This window comes from Phaenicophaeus curvirostris, chromosome 23, assembly GCF_032191515.1.
Source record: "Phaenicophaeus curvirostris isolate KB17595 chromosome 23, BPBGC_Pcur_1.0, whole genome shotgun sequence".
In the NCBI taxonomy this organism is placed as follows: Eukaryota; Metazoa; Chordata; class Aves; order Cuculiformes; family Cuculidae; genus Phaenicophaeus; species Phaenicophaeus curvirostris.
The window spans coordinates 5,209,888-5,224,918 of record NC_091414.1 but is presented as its reverse complement, the minus strand read 5'-3'; the positions used below and the strand labels follow the sequence as shown (position 1 = coordinate 5,224,918).

Sequence of the window (15,031 nt, the reverse complement as noted above, 5' to 3'; positions counted from 1 at the left end):
TAGAGTTTTCCAAGCATGAAAAATGGGGGAATTATGGAGAACCCCAAATCACTCAGCGTGGATTGGTCAATGTTCAGTAGATGCCACAAGAAGACTGGAACTTTTGGTGCAGCCGCATAGAGAGCGAGCACAGAAAGAGCCCCAAGTGATGGGACTGTGCTTGCTTTTCACAGCTGCAACCAAATCTCTCTGGTCAGCACTTCTGCTCCTCCAAAATCCTGCCCTTAGAATTCCTGACAACCACCCCAAGACAAACTCAGGCCACGTGCTCCCACCCCCATCCTGGCTCCCTGCCTGGGAAAGGTTTCTTCTAGCTGAATGTGACCCTCTCCCCACCAAATGTCTGGAGGGTTCTCTCAAGGGGGAGGAACTCCCGTACCTTGCCCAGAGAAGGTCCTGCTGCTGCTAGTTCTTGCAGCTTCTCGATGGAGATAGAGATTCGAGAATCTCCTTCAACTGGCTGGAATCCGTGGAGGCTCAGTTGGAGGATGAAGCCTCCCATGGTCTTGGTGTCAAAGATCTTCCTCCCCAGGACTTCCTTGACAAAGAGATTTTCTGCGATGACGATGCAGTGTCCATCATTGGCCCACCAGATTGACTGGAAGCGACGGCTGCCGACAATTTTCCAGAGGTTCTTGAGGAACCTGCGGGCTGAAGAGGGGCTGGGTTTGGCACAGCTGTCCTCCCACCAATGATACCGGAGGCTGGGCACCCCGCACTCCTCAGGCTTACCTTGGAAGTTCTCTCCTGCGAGAAGTGCGCTGGCAGCGTCCCTGTGTGCTGCCATATCACCAACTGCGTGGTTGGGAGAAGATGGAGGCACCAAACCAGGCTCCTCCGTGTCGGAGGATGAGTCTTCGGAAGGTGACTCCATGTCGTGCCTCATGGCTGAGCTGGGTTGCAGCTTGGAGCCTCGTCCCTTTGGCTGAGCAGCGAGACGGAGTCCTGCCTGTCAGCGGCTGAAGGGCTGTGGCGTCTGATGCCTGCGTCCCATCACTTTGACCTCACCATGTGGCACGTGTCTCCTGGCGACAGGAGCTGGGAGGCAGCGCAACTTCTAAAAAGTCCTGTTGTCTTCTGTAAATGCAGCTTGTGACTGAAATAAACTGGGGCCCCAACTCAGAATACGGATTTTGGGTTCTCTTGCACGGCCGTGCTGCAGCTCCAGCCCGTTCCTCAGGGAATCCTCGAATCACACAGTCATTTAAATGTGAAAAGACCATTCAGATCAAGTCCAGTCGCATCCCGAACACTGGCAAGCCAACCACTAAACCATGGAGCAAGCACGACATCCGCATGGCTTTTCAGTCCCTCCCTTAGTAAATCCCCCACTGCCCTGGGCAGCCTCTCCCAGAGCAGGACAGCCCTTGCCGGGAAGGAATCTCTCCCCATACCCAATCTAAACGTCCCCCGCTGCGGGAAGAGCCCGTTCCCTCTTACCATCCCATGGCTTGTTCCTTGGGAGAAGAGCCCAGCACCCACCTCCCCAGAACCTCCTTTAGGGGAGCTGCAGAGAGTGATGGGGTGTCCCCTCAGCCTCCTCTTCTCCAGGCTCTGGAGAAAAGTGCTCTTTAGGGATGTGCAAGAGGGACCCTGTTAGTCATCAGTGGGAATGAGGAACGGTGGATGCATCCAGGGCTGGGGGCAGTCCCAAAGGACTGGGGGTGTCTCCAGGATGGGGCTGTCCCCGGGGAGGGGTGCCAAGGCTGCAGTGCTGGACATCAAAGAGCCCAGAGCTGCAGTTCTTCCCGTGGGCACCTTCCCCCCGTGCAGAAACGCCCGTGCCCTCTGCTGTGGAACAACCCCCGCTCTGGGATCGCACCCATGACTGGCAGGAAAGGAGAGAGGAGCAAATGCTGGATTCTGCACCTGGGAGGGGTCGTGCCGGGACCAAGGATAAAGTGGGAGAGGAGTGGCTGGAGAGGGGCCAGCAGGGGCCCAGGTGGCATCTTGGCTTGTGTCAGAAATGGCGTGGCCAGCAGGGCCAGGGAGGTTCTTCTCCCTCTGGACTCGGCACTGGTGAGACCGCTCCTCGAATCCTGTGTTCAGTTCTGGGCCCCTCACCACAAGAAGGATGTTGAGGCTCTGGAGCGAGTCCAGAGAAGAGCAACGAAGCTGGTGAGGGGGCTGGAGAACAAGAGGAGCAGCTGAGAGAGCTGGGGGTGTTTATCCTGGAGAAGAGGAGGCTGAGGGGAGACCTCATTGCTCTCTCCAACTCCCTGAAAGGAGGTTGTGGAGAGGAGGGAGCTGGGCTCTTCTCCCAAGTGACAGGGGACAGGACAAGAGGGAATGGCCTCAAACTCCACCAGGGGAGTTTCAGGCTGGACATCAGGAAAAAATTTGTCACTGAAAGTGTCATTGGGCACTGTCAGAGGCTGCCCAGGGAGGGGGTTGAGTCCCCTTCCCTGGAGGGGTTTAAGGGACGGGTGGATGAGGTGCTGAGGGACATGGGTTAGTGATTGATGGGAATGGTTGGACTTCATGATCCGGTGGGTCCATCCCTGGAGGGGTTCAAGGCCAGGTTGGATGGGGCTTGGAGCCCCTGATCCAGTGGGAGGTGTCCCTGCCCATGGCAGGGGTGGGACTGGATGGGCTTTGAGGTCCCTTCCAACCCAACCCATTCTGTGACTCTTCGACTGACATGAATTATCAGCAATAACCATTTTGCTGTGAGGGTGGGGAGGCCCTGGCCCAGGCTGCCCGGGAAGCGGTGACTGCCCCATCCCTCAGGTGTTCGAAGCCGTGTCGGATGGGGCGGGCGGGCCCCACCGCGGCGGGTGGGTGCCTCGGCGGTATTGCCGCTTTAAGGCGCGGTGGCGGGCGGGGCGGCGCGCGCGGTGACGTCAGTGGCGCGGGGGCCGCCGCCGCCATGCCGCGCGTTTACATCGGGCGGCTCAGCTACCAGGCGCGGGAGCGGGACGTGGAGCGCTTCTTCCGCGGCTACGGCAAGATCCTCGAGGTCGACCTCAAGAACGGGTGAGGCTGCCGGGCCCGGGGCCTCGTGGCGGGAGGGGTTGGGGAGGCTGCGGGACGTCTGGTCGCTATGGTAACTGCCCCCGACTCCCCCCCCCCTTCCCTTCCGGGACGCTTGTCACCATGGTAACAGCCCCCCAGGTCCCCCTTCTGGGATGTCTGGTTGCCATGGTAACAGCCCCGGCCTCCCCCTAATTTCTGGGATGCTGAGTCTGTAGGGTTAAGAGTGGGGGACACCTGCGTTGTTATGGCAGCAGGGGGGTGGGGGGCAGGATGCTGGGTCCCTATGATAAAAGGAGAGGAGCAGGACACCTTGATTCCCATGATAATGGGGGGGGGGGTACAGGATTCCCCTCTATGGGGAATAGAGGGGAAAGGGGGGGGGGTAGAACACCTGGTTTTCCAAGGTAAAGAGGCGGGGGCCCAGCCGGTGTCTATGGCAAAAGGGATGTTGGGCAGGATGCCTGAGTTGCCGTGGCTGGGGCCCTGCTTTGGTCGTTGGGGTGCTGAGGGTGAAGAGGGGAGGCCACTGGGCTCTCATTCCCCGCTGTGTGGTGGGGATATCCCCGAGGGCTGTTCCTCCGTGCTCCAGGGTGAGCACCCAGGGGCAACGCTCACAGACACCTCCCAAAAAGGGGGTCAACCCCCCCCCCCCCCTTTACTGGAGGTATCACAGCAGTAGATGTGTCTTCTTGCAGCCACAAGACAGGATGGTCCCACCAGCTGGCAGGGGATCCTGGCCCCCCAAATCCCACCATACCTCTTGTGTGCTCCCCCCGGTGCTGTTCCAGCAACTGGCCCCTTCCTGTATCCAGAGGGGTTGGATCCCGCTGCACCAGGACTTGCCCAAGGCACTCGTAGAATCACAGAATCACTAGGTTGGAAAAGACCCACTGGATCATCGAGTCCAACCATTCCCATCAATCACTAAACATGTTCCTTAGCACCTTGTCCACCCATCTTTAAACCCCTCCAGGGAAGGTGACTCGACCCCCTCCCTGGGCAGCCTCTGCCAGTGCCCAGTGCCCCTTTCCATGAAAAATTTTTTCCTGATGTGCAGCCTGAACCTCCCCGGGTGGAGCTTGAGGCCATTCCCTCTTTTCTGTCAAGACAAGTGTGGGTTTTCCAAGAGAAAACATTTGGATGGTTTTGGTGGATTTTTCCCCACCACTTAAAGCTCCATGAGTGCTGGTGGTGTTATTTTTGACTGAAACCCAGCTCGAAGCCTGGCTTAGGGAGACTGTGCAGAACATGGATTTATGGTTGTTAGCCAAGAAAACCAGTTCTTAATTTCACTTTAGAAGCAGAAAAGCAGAATCTCTTTTAAAAGTCAGTCCTTGGGCATAAGAAAAAAACCCTTATTAAGTTTTCACAATGGCTGTGCTGGAAGGTGAACCTGGGACAGGTTTGTAAGATGAATAAAGTCCATTATTAAAACAAGCGAGTGTGCACGTGTCTGTGTTTTAACAAATACGGCTTTACTGAAAGTTGCCCAGCACTGAAATATCCGAGTGCTCCCTGTTCCGGCCCCATTGTGTGTCCTTTAAGGGGCTTTGGAGGGGTCAACGTAATCAAGTTGCTGTTCACCATGCTGTTTGCCTCTTCGGTGCTGTTACTTCAGCTGCAGGGTGGGTAGAGCTCAGTCTGTATCTCTGGGATTAACTCAACGCTTTCATTCCTTTTCTGGCTGTACATTCTGAAGTTCTTTTACCAGACTGCTGTAGGTTTGGAGTCAAATTCCAGTTTGACAACAGGTATAACTGAAGCTGTCTGATTTTGTGTGCCTCTGCTTGGGCCAGCCTCACACTGCGCTTTTGCAGAGGATCTTTGCTGTTGGCTTTGCTCATCCTCTCATCCTTTCACTGGGAGTTAATTTTAGCAGCGCTTAGCAAATGATTAAAAATTATCGCAGGGTGTTGGGCTTGAGCGATCCTTCCCGTTTCTTGTGGGAAGCTGCGGGCTATCTTCAGGGCTCAGCTGCCAGCAGATTAGCTCTTCCATATCGGTGAAGCCGAAACGCTGTTCAGCAGGAGGACGAGACTGCAATGTGATATAGCACAGTTCGAAAAGCTTAGCGGGTCTCACTTGCTGCTAAGTGTAATTTAAGCTTGCAATTCAAATGCAGTTTTTACTGGGGGGGGGATGGAAAAAGAAAAGGCCAGTTTCTGTAGGATTCTCCATTCCAACTTGCAATTCTAATTGTACACTCCTAGTTTTCGGGTTCTTCTCTCCTACTTGGAATTGTGTTGGCAGCTGGAGCTGTGCATGGCAGTCATGTTTGTACTAAGTGACCAGAAAATGGGACTTTTCAGCCTGTTTTTTGTCTTCTATACCAGCTGTTATAACTCTGAGAGCTGTCAGTGATGGGAAAACCAGTCTGCAGAACTGCTAGGTTAAAAAAACTGTTCTGCCTGTGTGCCTGTCCACCCTGCCTCACCCTGACCAGCTTCCAGAATCCACAGCTTCGTCCTCACTAAATACCTGCAAGACAGAGGGATGGAACTTCCCCAATGGACTGAGGAGCATGGATCAGAGCTCAGAGCTTTGACCTTCAATTCTTTCCTCCACTGAGGTTCAAATTCTGTATTTGTTGCTCAAAGAGAAGTGATTTGATTTCCCTGTAGAGGGAAAGTATTTAATATAATTAAATATCAAAGTACTTAATGCCCATTAACTTCAATTAGAGCAACTATAATTAAAATTAAATCAATGTCACAACATAACGGTGCCCAGTCCACCTGGATGGCAATAAGGTGAAACGTGACTGTGAATGAACTGGGGTTTGAGACCAGTGGTTTTTTGGTTTCTTTTTTTCCTCTTTTGGCAATATTAGGGTAAATAAGGTGAGATTTTAATGTTTTTGCTGTAAGATGTTCAAGAGACTAGAGATTCTCAGTGATGTTTGTCATCAGTGCAGAAACTTAGAAGAATCCCTACCAAGTCTCACATTTAAGTGGTTAAGTATTGAAACTCAAATGCTTTTTGAGGTTTTAACTTCAGTGGCTCATTTGAATGAGTGTTTTGTTTCAAGCAGCCTGAAAATGCTTTTCCTTGCTGTCGCCCCAGTACTGGCTGTGGCCTGCTTGGAGCGGGAGGACTGGCCGGCGCCGTGTTCCTGCATCTCTGCAAGTCCCAGAACCTCCTGCCTACAGTGTGGGTGAGCTTACAGCTCGAGAAGACAGCCTGAGTGGACCATGAGACATCTACAGGATAACTTCCAGGAATATTTTTTAGGGCTGGACGTATTGCATTCTTCATTCCAAACAAAGCTGAAGCCAGGAATAGATTTTTATTTGTTTCTTCCTGCGTGGCCACCGTTGTCGATGCCTGCGTGGCCCAGCCTTGCCCATCTGGATAGTCTGGAGGAGCGATGAGGTGCAGTGAGCTCATTTTGAGCACCTCTGTCCACATGAAGTGATTGTTTGATCCGAAATCCAGAAAACTGCCAAACCATCGACTTGATTTGTTGGGAGGAGAGTGGGGTGCGAGTTGAGCAGCTCCCTTTTCGTTGGGAACTTGCAAAGCAGCTGCTGAATCAACCCTGCAGGCGCAGATCCAGCTCAGATGGATTTGCCACCCATCTAAACTTCATGGATTTTTAGCTGTGTGGGGACAGCAGAGTTGAGGGACTCTGGCATAGGAGACATGTGCTTCTGGGCATCTTCAGCGTCGGCTGGTGAAGAGTAGTTGGGGAAAATTGGCACCTGGGGATGGGTTCAGCGCTGGTCCTGGTGAGCTGGCAAGGAAGGCGGGAGCTGGGAGGATCCAGTGGGCTTTGAGGTGGGGGAGCAGCTGGAAGGAGGAGAAGGATGAGGCTCTGCCTTTTATTTCAGGTATTGAACAATTGTAGAAAATCATATTTTTCCTTTCATGTAGGATTTAAAAAAGAACCCAACGCCTTTCAGGAGGTTTGGTCTGTTGCAATTACTTGGGATAAGGATGTGCTCCGGTAGCTTCTCCCTTTTTTGATACAGGACCAGAAATAGTGTAGCTTCCCATTAGCTGAAGTAAATTGCATTGACATTTTTGGTAAGTACTTTTATGCCACATACGAAGTGGTAATGGTAAACACTTAAAAGATTTACTTGTCCTGCTGTCACATAACAGCAGGTTCAGATGCTGTAGTTAAGGCTGTCAACAGTTGTGGCTTTCTGTGGTGTACAACTCAGCTTCTCTGCTTCTCTCTTCTCTGAAGGGGTTTGATTCATGTTTTAGCTCATATGGTGCAATATTATCTATATTCAACAGGTGGATCAGTATTGCTTTCATTTCTGAGCCATGCGGGGTATGTTTTCTAGAATTCTTTAAAAGCAAGTGGTCTAAAGGTTTCATAGAATCGTAGAATGGTTTGGATTGGAAGGGACCATGAAGGTCATCCAGTTCCAATCCAAACCATTGGCAGGGATATCTCCCACTGGACCAGGTCGTTCAAAGCCTCATCCAACCTGGCCTTGAACCCCTCCAGGGATGGGGCAGCCACCACTGCTCTGGGCAACCTGGGCCAGGGCCTTCCCACCCTCAGTGAAAAAATTTGTTTCTTAATATTTAGTGTAAATTTCTCCTCTTTTAGTTTAAAAGTATCATCCCTCATCCTATCACTACAGGCTCTGCTAAAAAGTTTTTCCCTCATCTTTCTTATAAGCCCTCTTCAAGTATTGAAAGGCCACAATAAGGTCTCCTTAGAGTCTTCTCCAGGCTGAACAATCCCAACTCTCCCAGCCTGTCCTCGTACGGGAGGTGCTCCAGCCCTGGAATCATCTCTGTGGCCTCCTCTGGACTCACTCCAACAGCTCCATGTCCTCCCTGTGCTGAGGACTCCAGAGCTGGACTGCACACAGGGCTCCAGGTGAGGTCTCACCAGAGTAAAGGGGCAGAATCCGCTCCCTCTCCCTGGTGGCAACACTTTTTGGTGCAGCCCGTGATCCAGTGGCCTTCTGGGCTGCAAGTGCACATTGTTTGTGTCAGCTTGCTTGTTCATCTCAAAGAAGGAGCAGCTGTGTTCTGTCCAGTGTGCAATCCAGGTGACTGAGTGCCCCCCGAGCTACTTCAGGGTGCAATTCTTTGAATCGTAGAACGACCTGAGTTGGAAGGGACCCACAAGGACCATCGGGTCCAACTCCTGTCCCTGCACAGGACGACCCCAGCGTTCACACCGTGGAGCTGAGGGTGTCGGCCAAATGCTTCTGCAGTATTGTTCAGTGCTGTGCTCTGATCGAATTCACGTGTTCCTCTGTTATTTTAGCTTCAAATGCCTGTGCATTTATTGCCTTGAAAGTGTTGGTGGTACCAGGCACTTCACCCTGTAAATAATTGCTTCTAAGGTGAGATCTCGCTAAAAGGTTTGAGCTTGCTTGCTCTATTTTTGGAATTGAAGGGAAGAAAGTTCCAATTTGAATGGTTTTATAATGACTGTGATTGTTTCAGTTGTTACAAATCAATCATGCTTGTTTCTTCCATGAAGCTACAGCCCTTGCATGAGAAAGCAGCCAATTTATTTGTGGTGTTTGGAGCCGTTCTGAAGCGATTCCTTAATCTAGGTGCTGCACACAGCAAAGATGTAGCCTTGGGGTGGTAGATGGTGAGAAAGCTTAGCAATGAAGTGACCTGATGGCATTTTTGTATCGGGAATTTGTTCTCCTGGATCGTTTAAAACACTAGCACACACAAAAATCGCCCACCATGGCTTGCTCAGACCAGAGTTCGGGTTTATATGTTTGCCTGCAGCAGTCAGAGGGGTAAATTGCTCTTGCCTGGGGTCTCTAGCCTGTGTCTGTGTCTTGGCAAGGAACACTATGTGTTTAATAAAGCGGCGTAGCACTGTATTCAGTGTGTTTGTGGAGTAGTGCTCATGACCTTCAGCCCTTCAGGAGACAGCATGGATGTTCCTCTGAGGGACAGCACGGAGAGGCTCTGCAGAGACCTTCTGGGAGATACAAGCAGGTTTGAGCACGGACACCTCAACTTCAGTTCTTCCCAAGTGATTCTCTCTCTCCCTCTCTCCAGGTATGGCTTTGTTGAATTCGATGATCTACGAGATGCAGACGATGCTGTTTATGAGCTGAATGGTAAAGATCTTTGTGGGGAGAGAGTGATCGTGGAGCATGCCAGAGGCCCGCGGCGTGACAGCAGTTACAGTTCTGGACGCAGTAAGCACTACCATGCATTTGTGTCCGTGGCTTATTTTAAATAAAACATCTTTTGCTCATTCTTTTTAAAAAGTAACTTTAAATGAAAATGATATGAAGTTGTCAATAGTGCTCTGTAATTGTAAATGTAACCATCGATCTGAATATTTATTGACTTGCTGTATTAAACTATTTTAATTGATAAATTAATAAACACAGTTTCTTGTACCATTTTTATTATTATCATTTCTTTTAACTATTTGAATGGTTTATTTGCAACATGATGTCTAACATAGACTTAACAAAGACCTCAATGTTTTAATTAAAAGAGTCCTTTGAGGCTAAGATGACTGCCAGTCCCATTTGCTCACCCTTGGTTACCTTTCCACGAGCGGCTCTTTGACCTTTGTGGCCCTTGGCTGACCAAAAAAAGGAAGCCATGTGACGACCGCAACCTTTTCCCATTAGACTTGGGTGGTGAGGATCCCAGGGGTTAGAGACAGATGAGATTAATCTGAACTAGGTGCCTGAAAAGCTTTATTCCTATCAGATATTCAGAAAACCTTTAAGTAAGTAACATTAGAAAACTGGTTTAATCCTGTTTCTTCTTTCAAACTGTTTAAAAAGTAACTTAAGTTTAATTGCACATTAACTGTAGCGTAATGATAATCATGGGCTCGTAGTAAATTCTTTTTTAATGCTTTGGATCATTGTAACACTTTATATGAGGGGGATTGAGTTTTAGACTAGTGGGTGGGTGAGTTTTTAATGCATTTGCAATCGTACGGGGCAGAACAGTTCTCGTCCGGGATGTAGAGCGAGCGCTCCATTTCCCTAGTTGAAGTACTGCTGTCTGCTTGTCACCTCCTAAAGGTGGATATGGTTATAGAAGAAGCGGAAGAGATAAGTACGGTCCTCCCACCCGTACAGAATACAGATTGATTGTGGAAAATTTGTCAAGCCGCTGCAGTTGGCAGGATCTGAAGGTATGGGGCCCCTTTCCTTACGCTCTCTCCCTTAAAGAGCACGAAGGGTAAAAAAGTTAGCTGCCATTTCAACAAGGCAGTTGTGTTCTTGACTCCAGCTTGTTAATATGTCTGTGTGCACGTATGCATACAGGTAGATTTTGGAAGCAATACACACATTGAGTCAATAGGGAGCTGTATTTGCATATATGAAATCATTACTGCAGTGCTGGGAGTTGACACTGAGAGAAGAACTTCCTTCTTTGACACGAACCATCACGTACAGATGTGTTTTATTGTATCTTTAAGCACTGTCAAGAGAGACTTGTGCCAGTGGCAGGATTCACTGGAGGTGGAGGAGTGCACCCTTGGCACTTTGGGTTTTACTCATCCACACATAATGTGCTAGATGTGTTTGGAAACGATAGCATTGTTCTTGCACAGTCTCTGTTAAGAATTTCCACATCAAGTAAAGCTGTTATAAAGAGAGTTTCAGGGAAAAGATGCTTCCAGAGTGAGCAATTGTGCAAAACCCCTGCCAAAAGCTAATATTTTCTCAAAGTCCAGAGGTGTGGGGAATGATTCTTGGCACTTGGTAACCCTGTGTAGCCCACAGTGCCTCCGCGTATGCTGGAGGTGACGTGTTGACTCGTGATTATATACATGGGGGCAGGACAGGGAGCAGGATTGCAATAGGAGGTGCAAAAAGACAGTATTTCCTTATCAAACTTAGCAGCAATGGTTAAAAATTCTTGTTCTTACAGGAACGCTTTCTTTTATGGTTCTCTTTTTAAGGATGTGTAAAATTTGTTCTAATCAAACTTTGCCGTAGTAGCAACTGGTCTGTAATTGAATATGTAACAGTAGTTCAGGTATGTACTGAGATTTTTCCGATGTCTTCTGTTGTTAATGCTTCGCTCCATCAATAGCTTGTCTTTGCTGCTGGTATTACAAATTGTAAGTAGCGCATGGCATGATTAATCCTCTACTGGATGCGTTGCTCTTTCTGAACAGCTTTCATTGCAGTGTATTTAAGGTGGCAGTAAAACAGACTGAACCAGAGTTGTGTGCCCCGTTTCCCTTGCAGCCAGAGTCTGCAGCAGCTGAACGCTGTTCCTGTCCAACTTGGAGTGGGGCAGCTTGGCCCTCCCTGGTACACAGAGGTCTTTAATTGAAACAGGGAAGCCAGGAAGCATGAAGTGGGGAAATAAGTTGAGTTTTTCCTTGTGGGGGGTTTCTTCCAGCCGAATGAGATGCGCTGCTGAGGCGGAGAATGAAGGAAAGTCTGCTTGCCTGTGGTCTTCTTGCCTCTTCATATTCAACCTTTAAGTTTATTGCCTCTCCCAATTAGCTTTGAAAACGCAATATGGAGAGGAAGCATTTAATTTCTTTAATAACTTTTGTAATTTGAAACTTGTCGTACTCCAGAGTGTACTTATATGAAGCTCGGTGGGGGACCTTAAGCTATCACTAGGCTCAAAACTCTCAACCCACCCTTGGTTCTGATGACACAAACTGAAATCATAGTGTGTTATTTGCTTGCTCAGAAACCTTAGCACTACGAATGGTGTTTGGTTAAAACCCACGCTGACGTCCCTGTGAGTAGAAGAGGATGTGAGCATCATTGCAGCGATGCACGGGGTCAGCCTGGAATCCTGGCTCTGGATTTGAGGCAATGGTTATTCTGTCCTCTTCCTCTAGGATTATATGCGTCAGGCAGGGGAGGTGACATATGCAGATGCACACAAAGGAAGGAAAAATGAAGGTGTGATTGAGTTCAAATCCTATTCTGACATGAAAAGAGCCCTTGAGAAGCTGGACGGGACAGAAGTAAATGGCAGAAAGATTAGATTAGTGGAAGACAGACCTGGATCAAGACGGCGCCACTCTTATTCCAGAAGCCGAAGCCATTCGAGGTATGTGTCTTTAAAATGTTGCTCAGGCTGAATCTGCCTTGAATCACAAATATACAGCAGGTTTCCAAACTCCTTGGAAGTGTTCAGAGTTCTCAATAAGTCTAGTTTTGGAGAATTTATTGGTTACCTGGCAGTAACCAAGAGAAAGGGGGCTCTGTTCAGAGATGTGTCCCTTGATGGGACATCTGCTAGCTGAGCACCCAGCAGCGTGCTGTGGTTCTTCCCTGCTGCATCAGGCCCACAGTCCCTTCTGTCTGGCAGGAAAGTGCTGCTGGGCAGGTGGACCTGGGCAGAGAGTGTGAAACAGAAGGTGCTTTTAATGCTTTGGCTCTGAACATTGTGTTCTGCTGCAAGCACCAGGACTGGCAGTTCTTTCTCAGCTTAGAAGCCCCCAGCTGATCCCCGTTTCTTAGAGATTTGCTGGTTTTGTTGTATGACTGAGAGAATGGCTATCAGCACGTAACACAAGTATTCTGCCCTTTCCTTTCTGGGGCAGGGCTTGTTGCAAGGAGTTCATACAAGCTTCTACTGCTCATAGAACAGCTTGCTTATTAAATCAAAGCCTGAAACCAAAGCTTTATTTTGGGAGTCTCACTGTATTCAGACTCTGACATGACTGGGAAAGTGATTCTCCTTTCCTTGTCTTAAATAAGGCTGCATGTTTTCTTCCAGATTAGGAACCCTCCTCACATCCAGACACAGCAGCAGGGGATGGGCAGTAGGGAGAAGGGTACTCTGTGTTTAATTTTTCTGTGTAACTCTTTCACTATTTGACTGCTTGAAAGGTGTGGGATTTTACACCCCGGGGAGAGGAGACCACAAGCTCCCTGTTGGCATGTGCTAACTTTAAGCTGTTTGGTTTTGTTCCAGGTCTCACTCTCGAAGCAGACATAAGAGCAGGAGCCGCAGTGCCAGTAGCAGTCGCTCCAAGAGTAGATCAAGATCCAGGTATGTCCTTGGGAGGGAAGAAATAGGGCTGCCCGCTTAAATGAGAAGCATCATCCTAAATGTGCAGTAGGAATGCTGTTTGCTTTTCTTTTCCCTACAATATGATGCACAGTATTTCAAATCCAAGCAGCACTAAAGTGGAGCTGTCTGTTGCCCTTGTGCTTCCAGGTCTGTGTCCCGTTCCAGAAGCAAGAGCCGTAGTCGAAGCAAGAGCCGTAGCAGAGGCCAAAAAGAGAAAAGCAGGACTCCAAGTAAAGAGGGTAAAAGTAGGAGCCACAGCAGGAGTGCAGAGAAATCCCGAAACAAAAGTAAAGATAAATCTGAGGGCAGCCTCCATAACAGTGATAAGAAAACAAAGAGCAGGAGCCGCAGCAAGGAAAAGAGTAGGAGCAGGAGTGGGAGTAAGGATGGGGGAGAGACGAGGGAGGGCATGAGGAGTAGGAGCAAGGAGAAGAGCAGAAGCAAAGACAGGGAGAAGAGCATTAGCAAGGCTAGAAGCAGGAGCAAGAGCAGGAATGAGAGCAGGAGCAGGAGCCACAGTAAGGATAAAAGGAAAGGTAGGAAGAGAAGCAGGGATGACAGCAGAAGTAGAAGCAGGAGCCGCAGCAAGAGCGAGAAAAGCAAGAGGCGCAGCAAGCGAGACAGCAAACCAAGTAGCAAGAAGAAAAGGAAGGACAGCCATGAGCAGTCCAGGTCAGCCTCCAAAGAAAAGGAGCACCTGCAATCGGAGTCTGAGAAAAAGGAGGCAAAAGGTGAGGGTGAGGATGCAGCTGCATGCCAGGTGTCTCGCTCCAGGTCTAGGTCGATTTCCAAATCAAAACCAAATATCAAATCACATTCTCGTTCCAGGTCTAAATCCATTTCAAAGCCTAGGTCCAAGTCTAGATCTAGGTCTGCATCTAGGTCACACTCTCGATCACAGTCGAGGTCTCGCTCCAGATCCTAAACTTGCTGCAACCACTCTTGGAATGGATGGAAAAGTCTTTGGTACTTGTTTAGTAGTTGTAGAACAAGTGATTGCAGTGGAAAACATGTCTGTGCTGTGTATTTTTAACAACCCTGGTGGTACGTCTGTCGTTGTCCACTGCAGTGCTCCCTCCCTGCAGTGCTTTCCGTTGCAAGGCTGTTGTGCTCATTTTCTCTCCAATAGCAAGGTTCTCTTTAAATATAACTCCTCCTAGAGCTCCAAAATTTCCCTGTTTTCAGGAATTGCCTCGCAGAGAAGGAGCACTGCCCCTCGGTGGGTCTGTGAGATCGCAGTGACTGGTAGGTAGGTCTGACAGCCTCAGCAGTCTTTGCCCGTGAATCGATGCCCTTCGATGTATGCCATTTAGTGGAAATGCTAAGTCTTAAGTTCCATACTATTTTTCTTTCATATTTTTTGGACTTGAAAGCGTGAAATGGCACAGTCAAAAGGCAAGGGAAAAAAAAGGTACTTGCAGCAATCCATAGGGAAAAGAAATGCAGTTCCATATTCTGGTATTGTGACAAAATACTTGTTTTATATTAAATTTTTTTATTTTATTTTTCCTTGTCTTGCAAAGTACAGTGATTCCTGTTTCCATGAAATTGGAATAAAGACTATTTTTGCTTGATGACATTTGGTGGTGGCTCCATGAAGCTGTGTTGTGATTGTCGCTGGTTTAGATCGATTGGCATAAGCTGGAATTTGCAGAAGAGTTAATCACAACAAATGAGTTCTTGGTCTAGAAAGCCACTTTACGTTAAATGTAGTCACAACACTCAAATACAATCCAGTTAGAATAACTCATTTCTCTAGAAACACTTAGTGTTTTGTTGTTTGGAGCTTTAACATTGTAATAAGGAGAAGAATAGAGGAAAATGAGCTCAAAGCAATGATGGAGGTGACAGCTTGTTTTCACTGTCTTATAAATGAAGTGTAATGAGCTTCAGCTTCCATAATGCAGGGAAGAAAATTCCTTACTCTTTTAACTTGCTCGACTTGAGTCAACTCAAATCATCGTTTGTCCCACAACATTTTAGGTGTTGCACAGCTGATGCCGGAGGTGAGCGTGGCTGGCACGGAGTCCAGAGATCGTCAGCTCAGTTGTTTCCTCTCACACCCTGCTGGCCTTTCTTATGG

The 15,031-nt window shown here is 48.7% G+C and overlaps 1 protein-coding gene across 1 annotated transcript; it reads left to right on the top strand.

Moving 5' to 3' along the window:
* Window positions 1-2,857: 2,857 nt before the first annotated feature.
* SRSF4 (serine and arginine rich splicing factor 4) lies at window positions 2,858-14,430 on the top strand. Its single transcript, XM_069875254.1, has 6 exons — window positions 2,858-2,976; window positions 8,977-9,119; window positions 9,972-10,084; window positions 11,765-11,979; window positions 12,850-12,927; window positions 13,096-14,430. Exons 1-6 carry the CDS (start codon window positions 2,870-2,872, stop codon window positions 13,871-13,873), a joined length of 1,434 nt encoding a protein of 477 aa, XP_069731355.1. The 5' UTR covers window positions 2,858-2,869; the 3' UTR covers window positions 13,874-14,430.
* The last annotated feature ends 601 nt before the right edge of the window (window positions 14,431-15,031 follow it).